Source organism: Oncorhynchus gorbuscha, linkage group LG01 (assembly GCF_021184085.1).
Source record: "Oncorhynchus gorbuscha isolate QuinsamMale2020 ecotype Even-year linkage group LG01, OgorEven_v1.0, whole genome shotgun sequence".
Lineage (NCBI taxonomy): Eukaryota > Metazoa > Chordata > Actinopteri > Salmoniformes > Salmonidae > Oncorhynchus > Oncorhynchus gorbuscha.
The window spans coordinates 53,505,193-53,530,826 of record NC_060173.1 but is presented as its reverse complement, the minus strand read 5'-3'; the positions used below and the strand labels follow the sequence as shown (position 1 = coordinate 53,530,826).

Here is a 25,634-nt window from a genome sequence, read left to right as displayed (position 1 = left end):
CCAGAGGAGTGACTGTAAATTTAGAAGGGAAAGCGAAAGTGATAAGTCTTGGTCGTCGGACCCATCTGCTCTCGGAGGCTGACATCACACAGATGTGTTGGTTATTAATATCTTATTGTTAGTGAAAGAGAGCATGAATGGGCCAGATGGCAGAGCCCTGAGAGGAACCCTTAAGAGTAGAAATGGAAAGCACACTAAACAATACGAGAACGGAAGCGGATATTTTGGCCCAAGAAGTATTGTCGGCGCACTGGCCTCTTTATGAAGCCCATTATTATTGTCGTGAAGATGATGCAGTCTGTCCGTCCGTCCGTCCGTCCGCATGCAGCCAGCCCTGTGTGTGTATAGAGAAATATAAGAATCCACAAACCGGGAGACTGGTCCGCCTTGTGTGTTGGACAGGAGAGCGGTGAAGCCCTGGCAGCTGCTGGGCAAGGTAATCGTGTCATCCCGGGGTCACAGACTGGAGAAGCTGGTTCAAACATTGGCCATTCGTCCAGATGAGGAACGCAGCACTTGGCCTTGTGAGCAAGGCGCACTTCGACTGAATTGAACTCACTGTGGAAAAAGTATTAAACAACTAGAGGAAACCCATTGGCCCTAAAACATTTACGGTCAAGGCATATTCCAATGCTTCCCTCACAAACAAATACTTTTATATTTAGTGTGAGAATGTTACTGTTCCCCCCAAAAAATGTTTTAACAAGGAACAAAACAAGGCAGATGTGCAAAAATGTTATCTTCCAAATAACACTGGGTTTAAATCTTGGACCTAGACTTGAGAAAGCTCTTAAAAAGGAAAACATTGATAGAGAGAACCCTGATTCTAATCAATGAGTTTTGGCCCTGGGTCATTCTGTTAAATATAGTACAAACCTCAGGGACCTTGTTGAAATTCTAGGATGAATAAGTAACTAGTAGGAGCCAAATGGGGTGAGATGCCCCCTCTTCGGATCTGGATGTTTCCTCTCCTGGCAAGAAGAGTAATTTGTCTTCAGATAGGTAATATATGTTGTCTCTTCTCTTTCTCTACTCCCCTGTATAATTAACAGAGCCCTGCTTAAGGAAATACAAATTGCCCTCTCATCAATACTCATGCATTTGCTGCCATCTAGTGGGAGAGAATTGCAATGTTAAGGTAGGTGCATACCACCCACGAGCACTCTGGAGTGAAGTTTCCCTCAGGTACAGATCCTCCCGCTCCCCAAATCCTAACCTTAACCATTAGTGCCCATGAGGAGAATGCTAAACTTACCCAAGATGAGCATCTAGGGGCAACTTAGCACTACACCACCCACTAGCACACTGACACAAAACATTTCTGCCATAGCACCTCTTTATTAAAACAGGAATTGATGGCATGAAAGAATACAACATCACAGACTTTTGAATAAAACTAAAAGTAATGCTTATTTCAAAATGTTTTTTTTTCCACTTCATCATTCATTTAGAGTATCTTTGTTTTCTTCTCCACCTCCTCCTCCACCTCCTGGTCAGTGTTGGTGTCACTGTAGCTGTTGTTTTCGGAAGACTTCTCACTTTGTCCCGAGTCACTGCCCGCAAACTTCACCTTCCGCTTGGATTTCTACTTACGGAAGAAGTAAGGGAGACACGAGAACAAAGGTATGCGCGTCACTTCTTAGTTAGCCTGATGGTCCAGTCTGTTTGCACTTTTAAGTCAACCTCTCTGTGTTCCTTCATTGTCATGCCAAACATTGCATGGCATGACAATAGTTTGCTACAGCACGTACAGAATGGGACCTGGCTAGTTCTTTGCTACCAATCATTAGACATTCCAAAGGCTTCTAAACAGCTTCTACCCCCAAGCCATAAGACTCCTGAACATCTAGTCAAATTGCTACCCAGACCATCCACATTGCTCCCCCTCCCCTCTCCACAACACTGCCACTCTCTGTCATCTATGCATAGTCACTTTAATTAACTCTGTACATACTACCTCAACTAACCGGTGCCCCCGGACATTGACTCAGTACCGGCGCACCCCCCTGTATATATATATATATATATATTTTTTTTTACTGCTCCTCTTTAATTACTTGTTACTTTTATCTCTTATTCTTATCCATATTTTTTTTAAACTGCACTGTCGGTTAGGGGCTCGTAAGAAAGCATTTCCCTGTTGTTCGGCGGGTGTGACTAATAAAATTAGATTTGAAACTGCAGGGCTTTCATCTCCCAGGTAGCTAGCGAGCACATTTTAGATTCCAAAAAGTGTTCCAGACTGCAACCTGAAATGCTTGTAAATGAATTGGAGTGTGTAAAAAGGTCTCTGCATAGTGCTGCTTTACCAGGCAAGTCAGGTAAGAACAAATTCTTATTTTCAAGGACAGCTTAGGAACAGTGGGTTAACTTCCTTGTTCAGGGGCAGAACGACAGATTTTTGACCTTGTCAGCTCGGGGATTTGACCTTGTAATCTTTCGGTTGGTTACTAGTCCAACGCTCTAACCGCTAGGCTATATGCCGCCCCAGTACTATTAACCTTGAGGCTTTTTTATATATATCCTTTGTATTCTTGTAAAAGGGAGGTCCATTCTCCCCTTCCTACATGCACAAACCTCCACTGACAAAGAAATACAGCCAACATATGCTCTATAAGTATTTGACCACATATACACTGAGTATCACAGCAGGTTGGTGGCACCTTAATTGGGGAGGACCGGCATGTGGTAATGGTTGGAGTGGAATGCTATCAAATATATCAAACACATGGTTTTCATCTGTTTGATGCACTCCCATTTGCTCCGTTCTAGACATTATTGTGAGCCGTCCTCCCCTCAGCAGCCGCCACTGATGAGTGTACCAAACGTTAGGACACCTTCCGTAAAATTGAGTTGCATAATTTTTCTATTTCCTTTCTTCATTGCTCCTTTGCGTTTTAATTTTCAATGTGTGTTAGACCTGTCAATCAAACACAGTGGGCGGGTCTTTGGTAACGTGAGGTGGAAGAGGTTGTCTGTGCTTGCTGGGAACAGGGTCAGTGCTATCCGGGATCCTTAGGACGTCCCTAACCTAAACCCTAACCCTTACCTTAATCATAACCCTTACCTAAACATTTTACATTTCAACTTCAATGGGGTAGGGATACTGGATTAGCACGGACTCTGGCAATAGTCACGTTCGGTCTTAGCTATATCGATGAGGTGTGTTTTTAGGCTGTCCCGGCAACAACGGCCAATGTCAAACCCCACAGAAGAAGAACAACAGCCAGTGTAGTGTGTGCGAGGAGTTTGCAGGAGCTCAGTGGAGGGGAGCTACTAGTAGCTAGCTAATATGGCTAATTGGCTATTATATGAAGCCAGCTACCACAGATAGAACAATGAGCCAGCTATCTCACCGGATGTGTAAATGTGAAGCATCTGGTTGGCTTTTCCACTCACTACCAAATATGGTGATGAGAGGAAGCCCGCTGGCCGGCAGCGGGAGGAGATCGATCAAGATGGATTTTGGCCGACATTCTGCTCATTTTTTATTTAAACATTTGATCTCAAATACAGTTTTCTTTTTCCAAACTAGATTATCTAACAAACACGTTTTGTAGACTTCACCCTTTGCCAAAGTTTCTAAAAATGGTGTGGTTTAGGAGTGCAAGGGCGAATTGAGTTACTTCACAACCGCATACACACAGAGTGGCATTCCCTAACGGAAATATGCAAATAAATGCTAGAACGTACCAATAGCATCTCTATGCTTGGCTCTGCCCACCTCCTTGCTTGTTCTGTCCACTATTATTCATATTCTCACATGGAAACGACAGGCTCTGGTCTATCTTGGGTCAGTTACAAAAAATCTTTGGTTACTGTCTAACATTCGCTAGTTAGCCCACTGGCTAGCCTAGCTAACTGGCTACTGTCACAACAAGACATCGTGGAACTCATTTTGTCTGATTTGAAGGCTACCAAGTTTTTTTTAAAGAAAATCCTTTTCTATGTTAGTTCATTTGCCCCAGACCTGACAGTGTTCCTTTTAACTTATCTATTTCGTGTTCCAGCTCTCAGGAAACTATGATGTCACTGCTGTGTATGGGCAACCCCAGCAACTCCTCCAGCAGACACTGCCCCCTTCTGTCTTTCCAGGTGCCACTGACCAAGCTGCCCACTAGTAGATAGGTAAGGATGCTCTCCCATAGAAAGCAAGGGCTGGCTGGAGGGGCACAAAAATGGCTGAAAGATGCCTTGATACCCTCCCCTTCTTCCAAGGGTCTGCACTCAGCTACTCCCTTTCATGGATTGAAGAGCAATGGATTTGTACAATTGATTAGTTTAGTTCAGTGTTCCTTTTTCTTGCCTAACAGTGTGAACCTTGTCATCCCTACCTGTGCTATCCAAGACCACACTTGGATAAATTGATTGAATGATTGATTGGTTATGGCATGCACTAAACTGGGGAATACAGTTATTGTGAACAATAAAAACAGTAGGATATGTGAATTGAATTGTGACTAGTGCACTTTTCATGAGTTGAACATTGATCATCGGTGTTTTAGGTTTCCATCCATGCTAACGTTTTTGCATAATTTGTACTCCTGTCTCTGTATATAGCTGATAGAAACCAACACGGAATATCATCCCCACTGATACTACTAATATTTCTAACTTTACTGATGAAGAATACGAGGGCAGGCTTATCCAATCTCTCTGAACTGCCTGAAGTGTTCAGTCAAAATTACAACTACCACTAGTCACAGGTTCAATAAGATGTTCTGCAAAAAAAACAATACAGAAAAGTTATTGCTCTGCCAATCAAACAGTATGTTGACTTTGTGTAGATAGTAATATGTTTGTTGAACACCAGTGATTCTAAGATTCTAAGAATAACTATTACCTGTAGGACAATGTCTCTATCTAATAAAATACTTTGTCGTGGTTAATTGTACATGCCTCTCATTTTCCAGTCGACATGGAACAACTTAATATGCAATATAGTTATACCTATGGCTTGCATAACCATCTACGTGCCCTTGTTGTTAGTGTCCTTACTGAGATTTGAAGGTTGGACAGTTTGATCCCTGTCTTATCCAGGGGGTGTACGTGCTGCCTCACACTACAGAAACAGGAGATAGGCTCTTGCTCCTATGAGCCGTTGTGGCTTGCACAAGCAAAGGCTTGTGCAAAGCCACCCTCTTACTTACTTTGGCTTGCAGCTTGAACAATATTGAGTGAATGAACAGCTTTACTGCTCAAGAAGATATTGTGTCAGAGTACTGAAGGGACAGAGCAGGCAGGTGGGCTTCCCATCTCTTGTGGGGATTACCGTGATGGTGCCATGACAAATGACAACCAGAAGTTTTTGTAAAGACTAATGACCAAATGGGTCCCTCTTGCTCTCTCTCACACACAGTCACTATGTCAATATATATATACAGTAGCAGTGAAAAGTTTGGACACACCTAATCATTTAAGGGGTTTTCTTTATTTTTACAATTTTCTACATTGCCCAGAGTGTGCAAAGCTGTCATCAAGGCAAAGGGTGGCTACTTTGAAGAATATAAAACTTGATTTTGATTTTTCTTTAACACCTTTGGTTACTACATGATTCCATATGTGTTATTTCATAGTTTTGATGTCTTCACTAATATTCTACAATGTAGAATAAGGTTCTAATGTAACCAAATGCGGATAAAGTCAAGGGGTCTGAATGGATTGAGCAGACCTTCCCATACAATTCTGAAAGCTCCATGAAATACATAACTCTACCATTCCAATGTACAATATCACTTAAAAACAGAATACCCTTCTCAAACACCTTTTCCATAAATACAGGTATTTTAGAGAAACCATCAAATTTGTTGTAATATTTGTTCTATCTTTTGTGAAATTGTAACCAGCTCTGCATTGCTTGTTTGAAAAAGAGAGATACTTTGAACAAGGTTTCATTAATCAAAAATGAAAAATGGCAATCTGCACACAGGCAAAAAAAAGCCATTTTTGAACAATGTATAAGCTTTTCTTAGTAATCTACTTGAGAACCATTTAGGGTTCAAATAAAACCTTTGTTTAATAAGTGAAGCTTTTAGAGAGGCGTTGAGTGCTTTTATATTTAATAATGTCAGCCCCCCCAGTTCATATTCATTATATACATAGGCATGCTTTATCTCGTCTGGTTTACCTTTCCAGATAAAGTGAAATATTTTTTGCTCATGTGATTTGAAAAATGAATCATCAGGAGTAGGCAGCGCTATAAGTTTGTGAGTAAACTGATATATGACTAAGGATTTAATCAGTGTAATATTTCTATAAATAGACAGGTATTTGCCTCTCCATGGTTGCAGGATCTTATCTATTTGTACTAGTTTTCTATTGAAATTTATTGTGGAGCATTCAATTACTGTTTTTATTTTTGTGATATGATTACCAAGTATGTCTACTTCACTGTCAGACCATTTTTTGGGTAAACTGCAGGGTAATGTAAAAGTTGTCTTTTAAAGATCCAATTACGTAATATGGTACACTTCATAGTAATTAGGTTTTAGCCCAGAGAGGCCAGAAAAGTTATCTAGATCTTCAATGACACATTGCAGGGCTCTAGCTTGCGGACTTAACATAAAACTTGAGTCATCGGCATAAACTGACAACATTGTTTTCAAGCCTTGCATTTCTAATCCTCTAATATTGTTATTTGATCTGATTTTAACAGCTAGCATTTTGATGGCCGTAAAAAATATATATGGAGACAGCGGACACCCATGTTTAATTCTTCTTGACAGTTCAAAACTCTCTGAGAAGTAGTCGCTATTTACAATTTTACACCTGGAGATGATATACATGTACTTCTACCCATTGAGTAAGAGAAAATCCCGGCATTTATATATAAAAATCCAGTCTTACTTAATCAAAGGCATTTTTAAAATCCACTATGAATACCAGGCCTGGCTTCATTAGATGTTTCATGTTCTATTATTTCTAGTGGTTGTCGTATATAATCTCTAATGTATCGCCCAAGTAAAAAAAACTGTCTGATCAGGATGAACAATACCTGGTAAAACCTTTTGAATTCTGAGTGCTATGCACTAAGTGTAAGAAGCCTCCAGATTTTTAGATGGATCTTTGTATTTTCCATCTGGGTATTGCTTCAAAATGAGTGAATTCAGGCCTTCCTGCTGAGTACCTGACAGACTACCATGTGTATAAAGGAGTAGTTAAAACAAGCTGTATATCAAAAAAGGCTTGATATACATCTACCGGTATGCCATCAAGCCCTGGGGTTTTTCCAGACTGAAAGGATTTAATGTCCTCAAAAAGTTATTCCTCCCGTTGAATTGTAAAAAAATATATATTAAAATATTTGGAAATAATTCCTTACAGTAATCTTCATTCAGATGGTGAGGAGGAGACAGAAAATAAAACATCTGCTTAAAATATTTGGCTTCTTCTTTTAAAATCTAATATTGAGAATCATCAATGACTCCGTCTATTGTTACGAGTTTCTGCAAATGATTTTGGTAGCGTTCCTTTGTTGAAGATTCAGGAAGAATTTGTTCCATCCAGTTTGCTTTATTTTCATCTTAGATAACATTTTATTGTTTTTTAATAAGTTCCTCCAGGTCTTTTTTCCCCTCTAACTTGTTTTGTACCTCTGTAGTACTGTTTTACTGGTATCTACCTGTACTGTTAGTTCCTGTATTTCCCTTGGTAGTCTTGTCTCTTTAGACGAAAAACGCTTTTTCTTTACTGATGAATATTGCACTGAATGACCTGTGAAGGTACATTTAAAGGTATCCCAAACAATAAGGGGTTTGCTGAACCTATAATATACTGGGAAAATTAAGTTATTCATTATTTTGTCTTAGTTAAGAACAAATTGTCCTCCAGTAGACTTTGATTACATTTCCAATGTCTCTGTCCAAGTTGACATTCTGTAAGAGTTTTGTGAAGGTTAATTAGATGATGGTCTGATCTCATTCTGTCTCCTATCAATATTTGTTTAACCTTTGATGCTAGAGAGAAAGTGACAAGAAAGTAGTAAAAACAACTGGATTGATTAAGTCTCCTCCATCTATGTCTCACTAGGTCAGGGTTTTTTGGTCTCCAAATATCCGCTATTTCTAACGTGTCCATAATATTTGTGATCTTAAGGCCACGAGGATGATAGTTTGTAGAATGATTTCCTTTACGGTCTATTGAGGTACTTAGTACTGTGTTGTAGTCTCCCACCATAATTATTTGATCAGTTGTGCCTGTAAGTTTAATAGATTGTAATAAATATCTTCAAAAAAGTGTGCATCATCTTGATTTGGACCATATAGATTGAGTCAAATCTGTTTTTCATCCACTTTCATATATAAAAGGGTCCAACTTTCTTGCGGACCATTCCTGACTGTTTGCACATTTGGATCGACATTTTTGTTAATTAGTATCATTACACCTTTTGAGATCCTTTTTCCACGACAGATAATTATTTCACCGCCCCATTCCTTTTTCCACGCAACTTCATTTAAAGATGTAGAGTGTTTCCTGTCAACAGTCAGGGTTGGGTAGGTTACTTTCTAAATGTAATCCGTTAGTTACTAGTTATCTGTCCAAAATTGTCATCAGTAACGTAACTTTTGTATTACCAAAACTCAGTAACGTAATCTGATTACATTCTGTTACTTTTAGATTACTTTCCCTTTAAGAAGAAGACAAAAATGCATGTTACCAATTGAACAACATCTATTGCAGGATAAATCAACGTTAAAGTTTACATAGTTGGCCATATACAGTATGGGTGTTACATTTTACTTTATGGGTTGGTTATGTAGGCTTCTTCTAACCCATCCCTTTCTACTACATATAATAATACGATTAAATTATTATCTTAACATTTAAACCCGAGGTCTATCAGAATTCCAGTCATTCCAATAAATGTTATACACCTTGGTCTTCAAGAATAGGATTTGTAAATATGGAAGTACAGATTAGTCTAATTGTTTTACCTGAGCATGACCCCAAAACTAAGGACTTACTAGCCAGACTGACTCGGTTGTTTATGATTTTGTTGTCATGGAGGACTGGTTGGGCTCATTGATTCGAGTTGAAAAACAAATGCCGTGTTCATGGAATGGCATGATTTGAGCACTGCTGAAAAGTGCTATTTACATGTGACAAATGAAAGCCATATGGTGCATTTGCTATAGGCCTATTGCTTACCTTATGTTGGTGACACTTTGATATCTTGATAATATGCAGCTGTGTAAAGAGAAAATCCACAGATGAAACAATAACAAAACGGTCGGCCAGCCTCTGTTTTGGTAAAATGCTGAGGGATGGGCCTGGAGAAATGTGACCACTCTCAGAATAATAGACAGAACTGTGGATGCAATTATCGTTTTAACCATGTAATGAGGCTATACAGTGTTTGTTTACGTTTACAATGTTTACAAACATTGGAGTAAAACAAGCTTATATTTTGGGTTCTCAGAGGGTGATAGTTAGAACTAAGCTCATGAAGCATTTATAAGTTATTCTAGAATCAATGGCTATATATTATATATATATATATATATATATATACACATATATACAATGGGTTCTGATATCTTCCCATTGCTTGTTGTAAACATATACTCTGTAGACAAAGATATACAAAAGATGGACAAACAAGAAACATATTGAATTATAACAAGGTCTAGACAATAGAGGGGGAGAGAGAGAGGAGAGCGAACGAGTGTGTATGTGTGTGCGCGTCCGTGTGTGTGTACGTGTGTGTAAGCGAGTGTGTAATTGAGTGTGTGTGTGCGTGTATCAACTGCAGACTGTTCAGATATTTTACAATCCCCATGTTTTTTCCGTAACCTGGTGTCCCTGTAGAATTTAGTATAACTATGGTGTTATGGAGCTGTCTGAGGAAAAAACTGTCCTTCTATAAAGAGTTTGTCCACAACGCTTACCCCACTCCCTCGGTTGCTTCTGTACAGGATGCAGTCTCTTGCAACGTTCGTTTATCTCCCGGGGAAATTGAATAAATAAATGAAATTGGTCATTGAGACTGAATTTGGCCCTTTATGTTCCCTTCCCCTATTTTGGGATGATAGGTTGGGGACCCTTGGTCTTGTCTCTCTGAGCTCCAAGCCTGTGCACTCGTTGGGAAACCACCTTTTTTACAGTCTCTAGAGGAACTTTCAAGGTGGACTGCATGAACTCTCTCACTGCGCCCTTTGCATTTGTCAAAATCCAAGAAAAATCAAATAAAATCACGCATGATTTGGGTTTGTATGTCTGGTAGTGAATCTGTCATCCCCCTGTTTTCCCTGAGTAGACTATCCATAGTGGATTTGAGGGTTTTTACCTTGGCTGTGAGTGACTTATCTTCTAGGAGTGTGAGAATTTCACTGTGACTAAACTCCAAGTTCCCCCTCAGCCCTGCTACCTTCTCACACAACTTTTCAAGTGTTGCATGGATTTCAGCAACAGCACTAGCCTCTACTTCAATGGTAAGTTAATTGTCCGTGTCTGTAGATTTCTCTTATTTTTTTGGTCGGTTGGTGTTCTCTTGTGAGGTAGCTGGCTCTATCCTCAATGGAGTATGTTGTTCCTCCATAGCATAAGGCTGCTGGTACTCGTCGATTTCCTTCAGGATCTTGTTGGTATCCAGGTTGGCTCAGGAATTCAAGCAGTTGTTGAAACCTTTTTTGTTGCTGATAATCTAGAGAATTTGGCAGTAAATCCAACAGGCTCACAACCACAGACTAAATGTAACCACGCCAGCCCAGGACCTCCACATCCGGCTTATTCACGTGCAGGATCGTCTGAGACCAGCCACCCGGACAGCTAATGAAACTGTTGGTTTGTACAACAGAAGAAATTCTGCACAAACGGTCAGAAACAGTCACAGGGAAGCTCATCTGCGTGCATATTGTCCTCATCAGGGTCTAGACCTGACTGCAGTTCAGAGTCGTAACCAAATTCAGTAGGCAAATGCTCACCTTCGATGGTCACTGTCACGCTGGAGAAGTGTGCTCTTCATGGATGAATCCCGGTTTCGACTGTATCCACACCCCTACCTTTTTTTAAAAAGGTATCTGTGATCAACAGCTGCATATCTGTATTCCAAGTCATGTAAAATCCATAGATTAGGGCCTAAAAATTTATTTCACCGGACTGATTTCCTTATATGAATTTTAAGTCCAATTTTTTTTTGAAATTGTTGCATGTGGAGCTTATATTTTTGTTCAGTGTATTTATATTATTTGTTATACCAGAATATTTTTTGTAGGTTTTGTCCATCTACCCATCTCTTAAAATGAGTTGAGTTGCCTCTCACCATAGCCAGCTTGCTAATGTATCTAACCTAGCTAGCTACATATACTAGCCATCATTGCTAGTAGCTTGCAGCAAGCACAATGCCTGATCTGTCTCCCTGTGTCTCCTCCCTCAAACTCCTTACTCACCGGCTGTCCTAGCCAGCATAGTAAAGATTATTCAGTATATAAAGAGTTATTCAGTATATAGTACAGCTTCGCCTCTTCCTCTCCTATCCAGAAATACTGTACTCCAAGAAATGAACCGGTATTTCTGTCTGAGCATAGCTAGCAAGCCCAGGCAACCTCTTACGCCTCACGTTACCAAAGCCCTGCCCACCGTGTTTGATTGACAGGTCCAAATGCAAAGGTGCTATAAGGAAACTAAATAGCAAATTAATCATTGTGATTGATACAGTATCAGTCCAACATTTGGACACACTCATTCAAGGGTTTTTTCTTTATTTTTACAACTATGAAATAACACATGTGGAATCATGTAGGAACCAAAAAAGTGATAAACAAATCAAAATATATTTTATATTTAAGATTCTTCAAAGTAGCCACCCTTTGCCTTGATGACAGCTTTGCACACTCTTGGCATTCTCTCAACTAGCTTCATGAGGTAGACCTGGAATGCATTTCAATTAACAGGTGTGCCTTATTAAAATAACATTTTGGTATTTCTTTCCTTCTTAATGCATTTGAGCCAATCAGTTGTGTTGTGACAAGGTATGAGTCCGATACAGAAAATAGCCCTATTTGGTAAAAGACCAAGTCTATATTATGGCAAGAACAGCTCAAATAAGCAAAGAGAAACGGTCCACAATTACTATTAGACGTGAAGGTCAGAAATTCTGAAAATGTCAAGAACTGAAAGTTTCTTCAAGAGCAGTCGCAAAATCCATCAAGCGCTATGATGAAACTGGCTCTCATAAGGACTGCCACAGGAAAGGAAGACCCAGAGTTACCTGTGCTACAGAGAAAAAGTTAGAGTTAACTGCATCTCTGATTTCAGCCCAAACAAATGCACATCTCAACATAAACTGTTCAGAGGTATAAGGGCACAAGGCGAGACCCAGATGCAGACACAGGAGGCAGATGGTTTGAGTCTCTGATGTTTATTATAATCCAAGGGGTAGGCAAGAGAATGGCCGTGGACAGGCAAAAGATCAAAACCAGGTCAGAGTCCAGGAGGTACAGAGTGGCAGGCAGGCTCAAGGTTAGGCAGGCGGGTTCAGAGTCCAGACAGGCAAGGGTCACAACTGGGAGCACTAGTAAAACAGAGTGAAAGAAAAGCAGGCGAACGGGGAAAAACACACTGGTTGACTTGACAAACAAGATGAACTGGCAACAGACAAGCGGGGAACACAGGAACAAGTACCCAGGGACTAATGAGGAAAACAAGTGACACCTGGAGGTGGGTGGAGACCATCACAAAGAGCGGTGAAACCGATCAGGGCGTGACAAGAGGAGACTGTGTGAATCAGGACTTCATGGGCAAAATAAACTTTCCAAGTCAAACCATGTCATAACCACTACACACAGCCTACATTGTTGTCCCCATACTAGCTAAAGTAACATCCTCGTCAACATAGCTAATAGAACTAATGCCTGCATCAATCATGCAGTGTTTAGTCAGTAAGCAGTTACACCGGCGCAATGGCAATAAAGTAATTAAACCAAAAGCTTACATTGACTTGGAAGAGTTCCCTTGTTGTGTTGGATGGTCATAGCCATCTAGCTAACATAGCATCCCTTTGTTTGAGCCGGGTGTTTGAGTAGGCTAAACTAGCCAGCTGCATTTGCTAGCTAAGTAAGTAACTCTCTCTCTCTTGCTTCTCCTTCATTTCTGAAGAAATGAATTTGTTGAAAACTGTTCAACTATTGTCTTTCTCTCTCTTTGAGTCAATTACTCACCACATTTTATGCACTGCAGTGCTAGCTAGCTGTAGATTGTGTTCAATACTAAATTAATTCTCTGATCCTTTAATTGGGTGGGCAACATATCTGTTCATGCTGCAAAAGCTCTGATAGGTTGGAGGACGTCCTCTGGAAGTTGTCATAATTACTGTGTAAGTCTATGGAAGGGGTTGACAACCAAGAGCCTCCTAGGTTTTGTATTGAAGTCAATGTACCAAGAGGAGGACGGAAGCTAGCTGTTCTCCGGCTACACCATGGTGCTACCTTATAGAGTGCTGTTGAGGCTTCTGTAGACCTTCATTGCAAAACAGTGTGTTTAATCAATTATTTGGTGAAATGCGAATATATTTAGTATAGTTTTATCTAAAAATGATTACTTTTTAAATGTTTTAAAATAGTTATTTTTATGAAGTTCGCTGAGGAGGATGGTCCTCCCCTTCCTCCTCTGAGGAGCCTCCACTGCTACAGACCTGGGTTCATTCCCGGGCTGTGTCACAACCAGCCATGTCCGGGAGTCCCATAGGACGGGGCACCGTTGGCCCAGCGTCGTTTACTTGGCTCATCGGGTTCTAGCGACTCGTTGTGGCAGGCTGGGTGCCTGTGGGCTGACCCTGGGCGACAGCTGAAATAGTGTAAATAGTTTCTGAAAAAAGTGTGGCCAGCTCAAATGCTGATTGTTACGTCATTCGAAACTTGCCTAAATAAGCTTTCTAAATACGCGTTCTAATCACATGGGTGTGACCGTATGCTTCAGGGACCACTGTAGAACAATCACACCCATGAGATGGTACGTGTGAAAGGGTTGAGGCTTTACTGAAGACTCATCTCTTCAGTAGGTCCTATGATTGAGTGTAGTCTGGCCCAGGGGTGCGAAGGTGAAAGGCAAGGCACTGGCGCGATGAACCGCCATTGCTGCCTCTGCCTGGCCGGCTCCCCTCTCTCCACTGGGATTCTCTCCCTTTGACGCTATTACGGGTGCTGAGTCCCTGGCTTACTAGTGCTCTTCCATATCGACCCTAGGAGGGTTGTGTCACTTGAGTGGGTTGAATCACTGACGTGATCTTCATGTCCTGTTTTGCACCACTTCGGGTTTGTGCAATGGAGAAGATCAGTCTTGTCTCAAGGTAGTAAATTGGTGGTCTGTTGAAATCCCACTAGTGGTGTGGGGGCTGTGCTTTGGCAAAGTGGGTGGGGTAATATCCTTCCTGGGTTTCCCTGTCCGGGGTTATTGTTGGACGGGGCCACAGTGCCTCCTGACCCACCCCTGTCTCAGCCTACATTATCTATGCTGCAATAGTCTATGTGTTGGGGGAATAGGGTCAGTCCGTTATACTTAGTGTAATTATCCTGTCTTATCCAGTGTCCCGTGTGAATTTAACCATTTTACACATACCAACAAACGGGTGTGATCGCTCAATAGTGGTCGCTGTACAATCAAAATGTGTGAATAGAACGCTTATTTAGAACACCCATTTTCGATTGACCCAACTTGTTGGCCACACTTGTTCTTTCACAAAAACATTTTGCACAAACAGAGTCCTTACAAAGTTATGTTCAGAAGGTGAGCAGCTTATTTTTGGATGCAATGTTCAGACATTCACAGAAGTAGCTACAGCCATAACACAATCATCCAAACTGGAAAATGTAGGCTACATTTGTCCTAGCGCTAACTGAGGCAAGATTGACATAACACAAGCGGTCATATTTCTATGACTCTCAGCTAACAGAAACCACAATATGAATTACCTAACAGCAATGAGCTCAGGTGAGCTCACCGTTGATCGAAATAATTAAGTAAAACACTTTCTAGAAATTGAAAGTAATCTGACGAAAGGTAGTTTGTGCGCGCAGGAATGCTTAATTTTTTTTCGCATCAACCAAACATAATAAGAGGAGACACGATGAGTTTGGTCTATTTACAGTATGCATGTTGAGGTGGGTGTGTCTTCTACGATCATCCACTTTCCTTCATTCACTTCCAGATGTTCACGCAAAAGATGAGTGAACCATTCCTTCACCTCATTACAACATCTTCGGTTGACAGACTTGACACCCAGAATGCATTGTATAATGTCAACAAACATGGCGCCACACATAGCCGGCAAATAGCTTAGCTCATTATCATCAGTCTAACCTTCAAAAAAGTATTTTACACACATCCTAGGTGTCCATTACAATAGATGCAAATAATCTGAATGCATTATTTGTCACAAGTGCATGATAACATGAGAATAAAACTGTAAATACATTATGCTCCATGCATACATACTACATACCGTATGCGCCTACAGTACTGAAGAAACGACAACACGATATAACAGAAAATAAGGAACTTGCTATCAAAGGCACACATGTCCAAAGTTATTAGTTGTAAGGAAAACAACAAGGAAGGCAACGCGAACGCCAGCAAGAAAATGTTCAAATTCTTACAAGACTGCGCAAAAATATGCATACTTGATCTGCGCAAACAGTTTATCCAGCTCAGTAAAGCCTCAAACATAAATGACCGGTAAAGCTGAAATCGGCTAGTTCTATGTGAATTAATGAGGAGGTGGAACACACCTCAATTCAAATTGTTGTTAGAAAATACAACTTGTTAGAAAAGCTTTTGAAATTGACTGTCCTGTTGCGTAACAATCACATTTTGGAATCGTGAGTGCATTCTGACATCACGTGCATAAAACTACTCGCGCTGGGGGCGACGGTTAGAGATATTTGGAACTTGCATGTGAAAAGGTTATGTGTGCTCCCTCTAATTTAGAATAGAATAGAATAAAACTTTATTGTCCATCCAGGATGGACATTTTCTTTGGCATCACCTTCCATTAAAAGAATCACATACATTCTCACATCATACACATTTAAACCAGTCAGTCCATCATGTTGCATACACTAACAACATAGACACATACATTCACTCACAAATGACCATTGTCCCAACTGCACTAGATAGATAAGTACATTATACCGATACAATCCACTTACATTTAGTAGTCCAACAGCACAAGGAACTAATTAACGTTTGAACACATTCTTCTTGGCCATGGGCATTCTGAAGAGTTCTCCCTCTCTCCCTCTCCATCCACTCCCAGAGGACCTGAGCCCCATGCCTCAGGACTACCTGGCTTAATGACTCCTGGCTGTCCCCAGTCCACATGGTTGTGCTGCTGCTCCATTTTCAATTGTTCTGCCTGCGGCTACGGAACCCTAACCTGTTCACCGGATGTGCTACCTTGTTTTCGACTGTCTCTCCTTCCCTCTCCTGCTGTCTCAACCTCTGAATACTTGGCTATGAAAAGCCAACTGACATTTATTCCTGAGGTACTGACCTGTTGCACCCTCTACAACCACTGTGATTATTATTTTACCCTGCTGGTCATCTATGAACATTTGAACATATTGAAGAACAATCTGGCCTTAATGTACTCGTATAATGTTCACCCTGCACAGCCTGAAGAGGACTTCTACATCTGTCACACTCAGTTCTGTTTCACCTGTCTTTGTGAGTGTCTCCACCCCCCTCCAAGTGTCGCCCATCTTTCACAGTATCCCCTGTGTATTTATACGGCAGGGTAGCCTAGTGGTTAGAGTGTTGGACTAGTAACCGGAAGGTTCAAATCCCCGAGCTGACAAGGTACAAATCTGTCGTTCTGCCCCTGAACAGGCAGTTAACCCACTGTTCCTAGGCCGTCATTGTAAATAAGAATTTGTTCTTAACTGACTTGCCTAATTAAATAAAGGTTTAAAAAAAATACTAATAAAAATACCTGTGTTCTTTGTTTGTCTGTTACCAGTTTGTTTTGTTAGTTGATTTTTCCCTTGCTCCTGTCTTTGCTATAGTTCCTGTTTTCTTGTTTCCTGATTCCTGACCCTGAGCCTGCCTGCCACCCTGGACATTTGCCCCACCTTTCTGGATTACTGACCTCTGCCTACTCTTGACCTGTCCTTTTGCCTGCCCCTGTTCAAATAATACATTTCTGTTATTTCTAAACTGTCTACACCTGGGTCTTACCTTAAACGGGAAAACATCTGCATTGCTTGCAATTTGAAGTTTTAGGTTGGGTTTCTGTTTAAGCACTTTGTAAAAAAATTGCTTTATAAATACATTTGATTTTATCTGTACTGAACTTCCAGTTGAAAAACGGGGAGGGGTTGGGTTGTGGATTGGGGAACGCTGTCAGCATGGCCACTACCCTTTAAAACATTATTCATTGCTTTAAGCCTTTCATTGCCACACCCATCAAACAGGATCAAACAGCTCAAAGTCTGTTCAAGTAAGTTTGGGGGAAACTGAATGCACCTCAGTGCGAACTGAACACACCTCAGTTTTACAAACAGAAATTCGGGTCAAATCAGTTTTGCCTGAATCAATTAATGCATGAAAATTCTGCTTCCGGTTTCTCGCCTATCTTAGAGAGGAAAACAATGCTCTTATAATGGACTTGTATCACATTGATCGCACCTGTTTGTTGGCGACAGCACGAGGGTAACGAGCGATGTCATCACGTCTGCGCACCACCCTCTCCCAGTCGTCCAACCAGAGCTGGCGACGGTAGTCAGATTCACGGGCCATGATTCGCTGGTAGATGGCCTGGTTCTGATTAGTCACCTGCAGCAGCTCATCCCTCCTCTTCTCAGCGTTCAGACTACAGCACCGAGAGAGAGAGACCCAGAATGTTTAGTTCTGTCTTCCACACATCACTATGTATGCTCAGTGTAACCTACTGTACCATCATCCAAGGTACTATGACTTTAGCCAAAGGGTCTGGGCCTTCATGGCACAGGTAGTAGTGCACTAGTCCTTGACACTATTTCCCATATAGTGTTTTGTATATGGCATTATAACACTTTTAAAGGTAGTCTCGAATAGCGTGACCATGAGCAGCATCGCATATATTGTGATAAGTGAGATGCAAGACTTCGCTCTCACACAGTCACACAGTGTATCTGCGCATGTGCATGGGTTCATTTCACACTGTGACAGAGTGGTAGCAGCAGGACCAAAACAGAGGAGAAGTTTAGCCTCGAGCATCAGCGCTCTTCGTTGTTGTGGAAATTAAACCACCATACTGTTTACTTTGTGCATCTATGTCATATAGTTGAGTCTACCTTTAACCAACGCAGTGGTTAGACTGTCCGCCGTGAAATTGAGGAAGCAAAGAGAAATGAGAAACGACAGTAAATCATTACTTTAAGACATGGTCAGTCAATGCGGAAAATTTGAAGAACTTTGAAAGTGGGGGTGCCATAATCCTACAAGACTAGTCCAACAGGGAAAACTCCAGGATCCAGAAAAGACTAAGCTTGCCTCACCACTTTTGAACCTGTGGTTCTACCTCTGCCTTTTGTTAATAAAATACTTTTTCTGCTAACAGATCCCTCTGTGCATTAAATTATAGTTTTTTGTCCCTGTGTCCTTGTGCTAATGAGTTAATGGGACTTAATGTGTAGCGCCTAATTGTATAGCTAATAGGCTATGTGTTTTTAGAGCGACTGAGTTGAATGAAGCTACAGTAACCAATGTACTTAAACAAATCTCTCTTTGCTCTTTTAACTTCTCTCTTGAATCTTAAATGCCCTTAAAATATCTGTAAATCCCATCTAGGGACTGGTGCAGTAAATCAGTGTAAAGTAGGCCTAAAGGTGCAGTTTATGTTTATCAAGTTCCTTGGTGTCCACATCAACAAACTATCATGTTCCAAACACACTAAGACACTAAGATGTGAAGGCACGACAAAGCTTATTCCCACTCAGGAGACTGAAAAGATTTGGTATGGATCCTCAGTTCCTCAAAAGGTTCTACAGCTGCACCATGGTTGCATCACTGCCTGGTATGGCAACTGCTCGGCCTCCAACCATAAGGCACTACAGAGGGTAGTCCGTATGGCCCAGTACATCACTGGGGCCAAGCTTCCTGCCATATCCAGGCCCTAAAAATGTTCAAAGACTCCAGCCACCCTAGTCATAGACTGTTCTCTCTGCTTCCACACGACAAGTGGTACCGGAGCGTGAAGTCGAGCTCCAAAAGGCTTCTTAACAGCTTCTACCCCCAAGTCATGAGACTCCTGAACAGCTAATCAAAGGGCTACACAGCCCCTCTTCTATGCATAGTCACTTTAACTCGACCTACATGTACAATTACTGTCACGCCCTGACCTTAGAGCTTTTTATATCTCTATTTTGGTTTGGTCAGGGTGTGATTTGGGTGAGCATTCTATGTTCTTTTTTCTGTTTTTGTATTTCTTTGTTTTGGCCGGGTATGGTTCTCAATCAGGGACAGCTGTCTATCGTTGTCTCTGATCGGGAACTATACTTAGGTAGCTTTTCCCACATGGTTTTTGTGTGTAGTTGTTTTCTGTTTAGTGTTTTGTACCTTACAGGACTGTTTCAGTTATTATCTTTGTTATTTTTGTTGTAGTGTTCAGTTTTAAAAAAAAGCATGAACACTTACCATGCTGCGCTTTGGTCGATTCCTCTTCTTCAGACAACGAAAACCGTGACAATTACTTCAACTAACCGGTGCCCCTGCACAATGACTCTGTACCTGTACCCCCTGTATATAGCCTTGCTTGTTATTTTACTGCTGCTGTTTAATTATTTGTTACTTTTTATTTTCTATTTTTTACCTAACACTTATTTATATATTTTTTCTTACCTTCTTAAATCATTATTGGTTAGAGCCTATAAGTAAGCATTTCACTGTAAGGTCTACACCTGTTGTATTTGGCGCACGTGACAAACTAGGATTTGATTTGATCTGTTGTATTCGGCGCATGTGACAAATAACATTTGATTTGATTTGACAGTTTATTCTATGGGTATTGTAATTATAACTTTCCCAATCCAGTAAACAATCAAATAATAAATGCAGAACTGAGTATCAGTACACCATTCTGTGAGGCATTATCTACAAAGAGGATTTGATGGATGGACAAGCCTTAAAAATCATTTAATATTCCACCATGTTTTCTTTTGACAAAGGATGTCCACAGTTAGTCATCAAATACTTATTGATCTCATGAATAATGGCCTGAACGTTATATAATATCACTGCAAAACACAAGAGTATTACATTTCCTATGGAGAGTATTGCTTGCCATGACACAGTGCTGAGAGGTTTTTAACAGTGACTTAAACGTGAAACGTGAGTAGCCTTTACCTTCTCTCGGGATAATGGTTCCTGTGGTCGACCAGACCTTTGGACCGCACGATGTCAGACAGCTTGGAGGACAGGAGACGGTTGTCTCTCTCGATGGTGACCAGCCTCTCATCTTGTAACTGATCAATAAAAATAGACGTAATGGCAGACATATCTCATTTAAAAAATGTCAGATATTGACATGTAACCAGTTATATGCCACTTCAGGTGACAGGCTATATTTCACTATATCTTGACATTCGAACCTTGTTGGTAATGACTGTGCTATCAGTAGACATTTATGACTGATATAGGCATACATTCTAATGTTTCAGATATTGAATGCCTATGTGAGACACATACACATTGTAGTTGTAAGGATACAGTAGCAGTTTTACAATTATTTTATACCCTTGTCTATGGCCATTTGTATGGCTATGCTAGATGAAAATATCTGTTTGTCTGTATACATGATTTCACTTTATCTACTGTATGTCTTTCATATACAGTCTGCAATGAAACTAAATGTCCTACTGCAATACCTGTTAACCTATAGTAACAATAATGGTGTGATAGCACACTGAGTATACAAAACATTGCTCTTTCCGTGACATAGACTGCAGGTGATTCCAGGAGAAAGCTATGATCTCTTATTGATGTCACGTGTTATATCCACTTCAATCAGTGTAGATGAAGGGGAGGAGACTGGTTAGAAAATGATTTTTAAGCCTTGAGACAATTCAGATATGGATTGTGTGTGTGTGCCATTCAGAGGGTGAATGGGCGAGACAAAAGACGTAACTGCCTTTGAACGGGGTATAGTAGTAGGTTACAGGCGCACTGGTTCGTTTCAAGAACTGCAACGCTGCACAGTTTCCCTTGTGTATCAAGAATGGTCCACCACCTAAAGGACATCCAGCCAACTTGACACAACAGTGGGAAGCATTGGAGTAAACATGGGCCAGCATCCCTGTGGAACGCTTTCGACATGCTCCATGCTGCATGCTCCAATGAATTGAGTCTGTCCTGAGGGCAATAGGCGGAGTTTGCAACTCAATATTATGAAGGTTTTCCTAATGTTTGGTATACTGTGTATGTTTATTTTGTTTTTCCAGGTCAATTTATTTTATAAACAAATATATATATTTTCAACCACTACTGTAAGGTAACATCATCCGGCCATTTGTCACGTCTGCTCCATCTCTGGCGTACGACGTTGCCAGAGTAATAACCACCGGACCTGGGATTCATCATTACGCACACCTGGCACTCATCATTACGCGCACCTGTGAATCATTATGATTCACAACTGGACGCCATTACCTTCATCATTTCCTCCCCTTTATACGTATGTCACTCTCCCAGGTTCACTAACCAGTTGGTGTTGTCCTTGTGTCTCGATGTACTGCCTTATGTTAGTGTCGTGTTCTTGGTGTTGATGCATCCGACTCACCGCCCCATCATTACACCATTGTAACCAGTGTGTGTGTGTCCACTGACCTGGAGTTTCTTGAGTTTCAGCTGAACATGTGCAGGTGTTCTAATGCCTTTAGTGTCCACAATGGGCCTGGCCGTACTCAGCTGGAGGTGATGTTAAGTTAATGTTAGGTTGTTATGGAAGTTAATTATGTAATCCATTGTTGATTTACTTCATTAATTTGGTGTGTGTAAGTAATGCTTCTGAAGATCATACAGGAGGAATATAAAATGCCTGGTGATCAGGCATGTGACAATATGCTTTAATGAATTAACACTTTAATAAATATGCACATGTATTCACTTGTGTACTTGTCTACAGACATATATATGTGTGCACGTATAAATACAGGCACAAACAGACACATTTATCTCATACCTTATTCCTATGCTCCTCATATCTGGTCTGGTCCCATTTCTTCTGCAGGTACTTGTTTGTTGCAGGTTTCAGTGGTTGGTATGACTTGTGCATGTTTCAATTGTGTAGCTCTGGGCTTTCTGGCACTTCAGGGCACCTGCTAATAAAACCCCCCACCGCCCCTCCTCCTCCCCACACACACACACGCCCCACTTTCCAAGCAGGAGGTCCGGCTAAGGCTTGCTCGGCCTAAGGCAGTTACCATGGCGCCATGACTCACCTGTATCTCCCTCACTTATGCTACTGTTTCTAATGTGGGCAGATTGTATGTCAATGAATTATTAGTGGACTGACTTACTCCCCAGTGGCTTCAATAAAAAGCTGCTCTCCTCCAAACACAGGCCCTGAAGGCAAAGGCTGCCACTAATATCAATGTCTGTTTAGGAAAAAAGAATGCACTCACTACTGCAAGTTGCTCTGGATAAGGGCGTCTGCTAAATGACTGAACGTTTAAACGTTTTACAAACTGGAGTCTAATTAATCAAAAAACCTCAGTTAGAGAACTTAACACTTAACACATCCACATGACTATGGATGCTATATTTTGTTTAAAAAAATAGATGTACCACAAAATGCCAAATGGTGACATCTAGATTGTTTGAGCACATTTTCTCGAATCATTATTCTCTTATTCAAAATCATTTCTGTAAGAAAATAGATTATGTTGCAGTTTTTCGGTTGTTGAAAGAACCAGATCTTAAACCATTAATACATTTGAATAGGTACGAATTGCTGTGCAACCATTTGTACACATATTGCATTAATATGAAAGCTGTACAGTTATACTGTATAATGAGACTAGTATAGAAGTCCCATCAACCAACTCAGCCTCATCATATGCAGAGATGTTATTTTCAGTGTTATTAGGTTGTTCATGTACAGTTTTAGGAAAAGGTAAGTGTTGTTGGCCAAAGTCAGACATTAAACTTCCACTATTTCCATTCCATCCCTAGGTGGCGGCAGCCGGCGCCAACAGGTGCTTGGAGACCATCAGCCAGGCTTGAGAAGAAGTGAGTAATTACCATAAGTACAGAAGCCGCTGCAGTGTTACAATTGTAAAAAGTTTGGACAAGTGGCAAGTGTTTGTTGAATGAATAAATATTTAGCAGCTGAAGAGTCAGATGAAGCATGTTGTGATGATGGGAATCATGTCATCCCAAGTTCCTGGAGTACCCTGTAAGGATGAAGGAGGTCGCAGTAGCTAGGATCAGGGCTATCCAGCAGATCTCCTATGTGGAGGCAGTGAAAATAGCTGGAGGAGTGAGTGTAGATGAGATGGAAGTGAATGTCCCACAGTCTACAGTGAATGCCATGCAGGAGAAGGATCCCGACACACTAACAGTGAAGAAGGTGGACTTTGTTGCGTTTATAGTGCTAAATTAAATTGCACCCCCCTCCCTGGTTTCTGAGCCTGTGTAGGGATCTGAATAGATATTTAAAACCTGACGGAAGGAGTATGTATTCTTTTTTTGTTCAGGGTAGTAGCGTGAATTTGTTCAACCAAAACACATTATGTTTCTGGGGTATTTCTTACTACCCCGTACAGTAGGTGGCGGCAATACACCTAATGAGTGTAGTCTATCAACAGTCGTATGAAAAAGTTTGGGCACCCCTGACAATTTCCATGATTTCCATTTATAAATAATTGGGTGTTTGGATCAGCAATTTCATTTTGATCTATCAAATAACTGATGGACACAGTAATATTTCAGTAGTGAAATTAGGTTTATTGGATTAATAGAAAATGTGCAATATGCATCAACAAAAATTAGACAGGTGCATAATTTTGGGCACCCCAATAGAAAAATCACATCAATATTTAGTAGAGCCTCCTTTTGCTAAAATAACAGCCTCTAGACGCTTCCCATAGCCTCTACTGAGTGTCTGGATTCTGGATGAAGGTATTTTGGACCATTCCTCCTTACAAAACATCTCCAGTTCAGTTAGGTTTGATGGTTGCCGAGCATGGACAGCCCGCTTCAAATCATCCCACAGATTCTCAACGATATTCAGGTCTGGGGACTGGGATGGCCATTCCAGAACATTGTAATTGTTTCTCTTGCATAAATGACCCGGTAGATTTTGAGCAGTGTTTTGGGTCGTTGTCTTGTTGAAATAGCCAGCCCCAGCGTAACTTCAACTTTGTGACTGATTCTTCAACATTATTCCCAAGAATCTGCTGATATTGAGTGGAATCCATGCGACCCTCAACTTTAACAAGATTCCCAGTACCGGCACTGGCCACACAGCCCCACAGCATGATGGAACCCCCACCAAATTTTACTGTGGGTAGCAAGTGTTTTTCTTGGAACGCTGTGTTCTTTTGCCGCCATGCATAACGTCCCTTGTTATGACATCAGTCCACATCACCTTATTCCAAAATGAAGCTGGCTTGCCAAATGCGTTTGCATACCTCAAGCGACTGTTTGTGGCTTGTGTGCAGAAAAGGCTTCTTCCGCATCAATCTCCCATACAGCTTCTCATTGTGCAAAGTGCGCTGAATTGTTTAACGATGCACAGTGACACCATCTGCAGCAAGATGATGTTGTAGGTCTTTGGAGATGGTCTGTGGGCTGTTGTTGACCGTTTTCACCATCCTTCGCCTTTGCCTCTCCGATATTTTACTTGGCCTGCCACTTCTGGCCTTAACAAGAACTGTGCCTGTGGTCTTCCATTTCCTCACTATGTTCCTCACAGTGGACACTGATAGCTCTGCGATAGTTTTTGTAGCCTTCCTCTAAACCATAATGTTGAACCATCGTTGTTTTCAGGTCATTTGAGAGTTGTTTTGGGGCCCCCATGTTGCCACTCTTCAGATGAGAGTCAAAGAGAACAACAACTTGCAATTGGCCACCTTAAATACCTTTTCTCATGATTGGATGCACTTGTCTATGAAGTTCAAGGCTTAATGAGCTCACCAAACCAATTGTGTGTTCCAATTAATCAGTGCTAAGTAGTTACAGGTATTCAAATCAACAGAATGACAAGGGTGTCCACATTTTTGCATAGCCTATTTTTCACATCTGATTTAATTTCATACAACTTAATATTGCTACACTAAAATTCTTTGTCTGGACAATAACCCAGTACTCAGTTTTTATCAGAAAATGAATGGCATGACACTGTGATCATTTTCTGTGATTACAGAATAAATTATTATGCAGCCTGAGAGGGATGCCCAAACTTTTTTGATACGACTGTATAAACCTCAAAGAAGAAGAAGAAGTGAGTAATTGCTCACAGGTGTGAGTGATGTAGCGTCCCGAGACAGTGTTTTAGTAAATCCAATGACTTATGTGTGGGGTGAAGGGAAGATGGTGGAAGTGGATGCTGAGTTTGAATTAAGCAGCAAATTAGCTTAAGCAGCTTGTCAAAATAATTTGGTGAAGACTAATGTTCTGAACGGACAACACTAGTATCGAAAACTGGAACAAAAAAGGAA

The 25,634-nt window shown here is 40.9% G+C and overlaps 1 protein-coding gene across 2 annotated transcripts; it reads right to left on the bottom strand.

The window, feature by feature from the left end:
* Window positions 1-1,318: 1,318 nt before the first annotated feature.
* si:ch211-284k5.2 (uncharacterized protein CFAP97D2) lies at window positions 1,319-22,264 on the bottom strand. Of its 2 annotated transcripts, none has more exons than XM_046323606.1 (5): window positions 22,154-22,264; window positions 21,799-21,879; window positions 20,320-20,438; window positions 17,623-17,806; window positions 1,319-1,585 (listed from the first exon to the last, which is right to left on the bottom strand). In XM_046323606.1, exons 1-5 carry the CDS (start codon window positions 22,244-22,246, stop codon window positions 1,448-1,450), a joined length of 615 nt encoding a protein of 204 aa, XP_046179562.1. In that variant the 5' UTR covers window positions 22,247-22,264; the 3' UTR covers window positions 1,319-1,447. The 2 variants fall into 2 exon arrangements, with proteins under 2 accessions (XP_046179562.1, XP_046179649.1); XM_046323693.1 differs by lacking the exon at window positions 1,319-1,585 and adding an exon at window positions 12,383-12,511.
* Between the last annotated feature and the right edge of the window lie 3,370 nt (window positions 22,265-25,634).

What these genes read in the sequence shown, in the direction of transcription:
- si:ch211-284k5.2 (XM_046323606.1), bottom strand. Translation starts at nt 22,246, where the DNA reads ATGCACAAGTCATACCAACCACTGAAACCTGCAACAAACAAGTACCTG. An exon ending in TGAAACTCAAGAAACTCCAG is followed by an intron (nt 20,439 to 21,798) that starts GTCAGTGGACAC and finishes TTTATTGATCAG; the next exon opens with TTACAAGATGAGAGGCTGGT. An exon ending in GTGCTGTCGCCAACAAACAG is followed by an intron (nt 1,586 to 17,622) that starts GTGCGATCAATG and finishes TTCCGTAAGTAG; the next exon opens with AAATCCAAGCGGAAGGTGAA.